Source organism: Elephas maximus, chromosome 22 (genome assembly GCF_024166365.1).
Source record: "Elephas maximus indicus isolate mEleMax1 chromosome 22, mEleMax1 primary haplotype, whole genome shotgun sequence".
Classification (NCBI taxonomy): Eukaryota; Metazoa; Chordata; class Mammalia; order Proboscidea; family Elephantidae; genus Elephas; species Elephas maximus.
The window spans coordinates 7,817,303-7,822,348 of record NC_064840.1 but is presented as its reverse complement, the minus strand read 5'-3'; the positions used below and the strand labels follow the sequence as shown (position 1 = coordinate 7,822,348).

The following is a 5,046-nucleotide window of genomic DNA, read 5'->3' as shown; positions in this document are numbered from 1 at the left end:
TTTGTCCAGCCCAACCACTTCCGCTTTCGTTTTATGCAAGGGCCGCGGGGTAGTCACGTGACGGCCCTTCCACGTGACCCGGGCCGCTGACTACGACAAACCCGGAAACCGGAACCGGTCAGGTTCTGTTCATCCCTTCTCTGGCCCTGGCGTCAGCTTGTTCTTCTACCTCCCGGCTCTTCAGATGCCCCGTCAGTCCAGGAGTAGTCGGATTAAATTTGAAGATGGAGACTAGATCTCTCGTCCCCATTAAAAATCGCAACTTCCCTTTTAGCAAGGGTAAAAAAAAAAAAAAAAAAATTTATTATTATTATTTAGCAAGGGTACGCCCTGTAAAATGGAATGAGGCTAATCTTGAAATCGTTTACAGTGTAGCAATCAGAAGGTCCTCCACTTTGCATTCATGAAGGCTTTTTTAGTTTGTGGGCTAAGATTTTACAAAAATATCCAGGGGCCGAGGGGATCTTGGGTCCCTTTTCCGTTTTTAGCCCTGGTTTTTACAGGGTCCTGGTATTTACGCTTGTACTATCCGAGCTGGAATCTAGGGTCCCACCACTTGCTTTATCAGTAGAATTTGCATGTTACCTCATGTGCTGTTGTGAGGATCAAAGGGGATGTAGACTTTCATGTAATTCACCTAAAAGATTTATGAGCAGGGTGCCTGGCACCTAAGAGCGCAATAAATGATAACGATCGCCGTTAGGCTGATAAGAGTACCCGTTAATCGCGTGGCTCCCCTCAATATTCTTTATATACTTATTATGAAGAAAACCAGAAAACCAAACCCAGTGCCATGGAGTCTATTCCGACTCATAGCGACCCTATAGGACGGAGTAGAACTGCCCTATAGAGTTTCCAAGGAGCACCTGCCGGATTCGAACTGCTGACCCTTTGGTTAGCAGCCGTAGCACTTAACCACTACGCCACCAGCTAAATACCATGGAGTTTGAGTAAGCACAGAATGGAATTTGGGGATGATGCGGAAAAACCAAAAATTAATACTTTAAATATATGAAGAGTATAAAAATTAAAAAAAATTAAGTACCTACTTACACCCACTTTTAATTTCTTAATCCTATCAAAACCATTTAGATTTTAAAATAACTTAAAAATAAATCACACACGTACACTAGTTCCACACCCTAGTTCTCAACCAGGTTTTCACAGTGATTCTCAATCTGTGTCAAACTTCTCACACGTGGTGGTGGGGGCTTGCTCAGCTGAGAATGTGTATTATTCTAGCACCGTCTGTGAGAATAAATGTTAAACACAGCAGGCCATGTCGTGTGTTCAACGATATACAATTCACTGGAAGAGGTAAAAGGCCTAAAGCTACTGAAATCTCAAGCATGAATGAGTGTAAATAAGACTAGGATGATAAATCCTCCTCCTCAAACAGCACCAGGCTGCTAGAAGGTGATCAGGTAACAGGGGTGCTTTCATAGATCATGGAAGACATTGCTGTACTGCTGTAGTTGACCTATAAATACTGCACACTTGTTTACCCTTAGTTTCTCAGTCCCCCAAGTTCAACAGCAAACCTGAGAACTACTATCGTAGGGTATTATTTAGGTAAAAGCAATATGCTTTGCTTGACTAGTAACTCTGCTTTGGAAATATCTACCTAAATATCTAAAAATAGATGTTCAAAAACCTAGCCCACAATTGGTTCAATAATCCTTTTTGTAAATATCACAGCAACTTTGTGGTACTACATGGTGCCACCTATATTTCTGTTAGATAATATGGTGTGATATAGCAGTGAATACCTGAGGTATTTAAGTAATTTATGCTAATGGATCACAGAACTCTTTGAGATAAGAAGGACATGCCAATTTCTGAAAAGTTGTTTAGGAAAAAGACTGTACTAGGAATTGTTATTTGGGTCTATTGTGCTTGCTTGTTTGAAGAAAAGCCATTATGACAAATAAACTTCAGAATAATATGATTTAGTACCACTGGCAAAAAAGAATAACCATTTATTAGATACAGAACACTTGTTTGTTCAAATTTTAATACTGCTTTACATGTTTTCTGTTTGTGAAACAACTCCTATTATGTGTATAACCAAAAATTTCAACTGATTACAGATTTATTTAATATTCACTTGTCAAACGCACAGTTGATCATCTTGTGGGGAGAGACATCAAAGGAATATGTACAATTACAGAAATTCTTATAATACATGGAGCATGGAAGATACATTTTATTATTACTTTTTACATATTCTAGAAGACATTCAAGTGAAGATAAATAGATTCTAATTGACCGATTAACTGTTCTGGTTGTTGAGGTCCTTCACTTTATTTTTTGTGATAAGAAAATCCAAAATTATCAATGTTGAATTTCTCATCGTACATTCATCTAAAAACACAGAAAATAAATACTTAAAAAAGGAAGACTGTATATTGGTTAATCTGGATGTTTTATAGTGGCTTATTATCTAATTCGTTGACTGCTGGGAATATCTGATAGAGAAAGAAAAAAAAAAATTCAGAGACCATTCTCCCAGTTATTTAATTCTGGTAAAGAAACAAAATGAAAACAAACAAACAGAAAATAGTGGCAAAGCTACATGATGCTATTTCTGACCTAGGCGGTTAGGCCTTGATGAACGTTTTAATTTTTTTTCCATAAAGGTAAAAATCTGAAAGAAAGACACATTGTGTATTTTTTTCCCAAAATATAGATTTTTAAAAAATATATACATATAATATATAGAAGCTGAAATTATGCAAAACCAATAAACAAAAGACCACAGTAGAGTGAGTGGGTGCAGCATACAGACAATCAATCATCCCCACAGCAGTTCTGGGGCTTCCCCCTCCCTTTACCTATTTCATGATTTTATAATCACACCTAAGTGTTATCAAGCCTAAAACAAAGGCACTACTGACATCAGGTAGTGCAAAGAGCTCAGATACTTGTTTGATTAGGAGTAAAATACTTTAAATGAGTAGATGGAAATGCAAAATGGCACATTTTTTCAACTCCTTCCAGTGTCAAAGCTTAACCAAAAAAAAAAAAAAATCTAAATATACAAATGCAGCCTGGAAATATTTTAGTGCAAATATGAAAAGTAACAGCATAATTTAAAGTTATTTAAATAAGGTAAGGATAGGGATTGTTCTACCAAGGACAATAAACGTAATGGCATCTGGTGCAAATGTCTTGTTCAAACTTTTAAAAATCAAGACAGCAAAATGAGAGGTGAAAACTCACCTACTTAAGTATTTATTATTCTAACTTATAATAAAGGGAAACTAAAATGGCTATTTGTTGAAGATCAAAATATTTTCTTAGATTTGTTGACGGGGGCATCAAAAATAACGTGAGTTCTCCTGAAGTCTGCACACACAATGCTGGTGTTAAATTGCAAGATCTAAGTGCGTCTGGCAAAGCTCAGCCCTCGACTTCCGGCTTCATCAGAAGGTCTCGTCGTCATTGCAGTTGGTTGCCCAGTGCCCAAACATCTCACAGATATCACAGTATGGGCGCTCCTCGCTCCGACTGCCGTGGTGTGTAGAATGGGGAGGGTCCTCGGACATCTGCGCCTGGGTAGGACAATCCTCTGTGTCGTGGAGATCAAAGCAGTCACAAATGTCACAGAAGAGGCGAGGTTTCTTCTTGGACTGCTTCTCCTGGTCATCACTACGAATGTTAACATGCATAATCAGGAACTCATCTTGGAAGAAATTTAAGAGACAGTAACACTTGCAAAGAGTAAAACAATAAGCAAGAACTAGTTATGGCCAAGTCTGTGAGCCTCAAGTATTAAGTATCCCTATTTTTTCTTTTTCTGTCCAACCATCTGTAGTCTATTGCTCTCTTTGAGATCAAAAATCTATTTATGGCCAATGCACCTCGTATGCAGCCACCACCTGCTGTCAGTGGAAACTTGCCTGTTGCTATGATGTTGCAGAGCTTCCAGGTTAAGACAGACTAGGAAGAAAGGCCTGGCACTCTACGTCCAAACATCAGCCACTGAAAACCCTATAGATCACAACAATCCAATCTGCAACTGATCATGGGGATGGCGCAGGACCGACCAGGCAGCACTTCGTTCTGTTGTGCATGGGGTCACCATGTTGATGGCAGCTGACGACAACATTTACGGCCAAGTAACCACAAAGCAATTGGGCCCTTTTTTTCTTCCCCAGTGGAACTAAGGTCCGAATCAGTTATCGCTTAGTGTGAAATACCTGTCATAATTGTTCAGGTCTTCCCCATTGCCATTGAGGGCTGCTTCTGACATCATCTCTACCTTCATCTTGAGATCTTGATTCTTCCTCTGAAGGTCCACTATGACTGAATTTAGGAAATCAATCTATTTGTTCAGGGGGAAAAAAAAAAAGCAACAATGAGATGTGTAGAATGTTTAAACACACGTAAGCTGGAGTATCAAGCAGTCGTGAGAGCCTACTCTCGTGCTACGGCTACCAAGAGCGGGAGATGTCCTAGCAGGGGCCCAGAGCAGCCATCACGGAATCATGTTTTCAAGCTTCACGAGGAATAGGAGTGTTGGGACTGGTTTGACTAAAGAGCTAGAGCCATGTCTAGGTGATGGGGCGACGGAGTTTTTGTCTTCCCTTTCTTTCCTATCCTTCAAATTTTCTTTATGGACTAAATGCTATTTTTTTGTTAAAAAAAAGTTTTAAATTACATTTCATCGGATGTTTTTTGACTGTAAGTGAAGAAGCTTTGTTTGTTACTGCGGCAAATGGAATGACACTTAACTACCTAAGTTGTGGGCTGATGGAGTGCTACGGATTCACGGGAAACTGTAAAAAACATTTATTTCAATAGGAAAAAAAACCGAAAATTCTCCGAAAGTCGTAATTTTATATTTCTGGTATATGGCATGCTGTAAGCCTAAATTGTTTTTTCCCTCTACCACATAGAAACTACATGCACAATTTTGCAAAGAAGCATAACCAGTTAGTTATTCCACTAAACTTTAGAACCAATCCAGAACTTTTCTGTTCTGAGGATTTGAAAAAAGTACATGGAAATTCACATCAGATCACCATTTAAAATCTACTGGGA

General features: G+C 38.8%; 1 protein-coding gene across 8 annotated transcripts in view; it reads right to left on the bottom strand.

The window, feature by feature from the left end:
- Window positions 1-1,963: 1,963 nt before the first annotated feature.
- The window catches only part of CLIP1 (CAP-Gly domain containing linker protein 1), a 127,482-nt gene continuing 124,399 nt past the window's right edge, over window positions 1,964-5,046 (bottom strand). For all 8 annotated transcript variants that reach the window (XM_049865120.1, XM_049865125.1, XM_049865128.1 and 5 more), the window contains 2 exons: window positions 4,203-4,327; window positions 1,964-3,651 (listed from right to left, as the gene is read on the bottom strand). In XM_049865120.1, coding sequence (XP_049721077.1) covers window positions 3,426-3,651; window positions 4,203-4,327 — 351 coding nt within the window. In that variant the 3' untranslated portion in view covers window positions 1,964-3,425. The remainder of the gene's footprint in view (window positions 3,652-4,202; window positions 4,328-5,046) is intronic.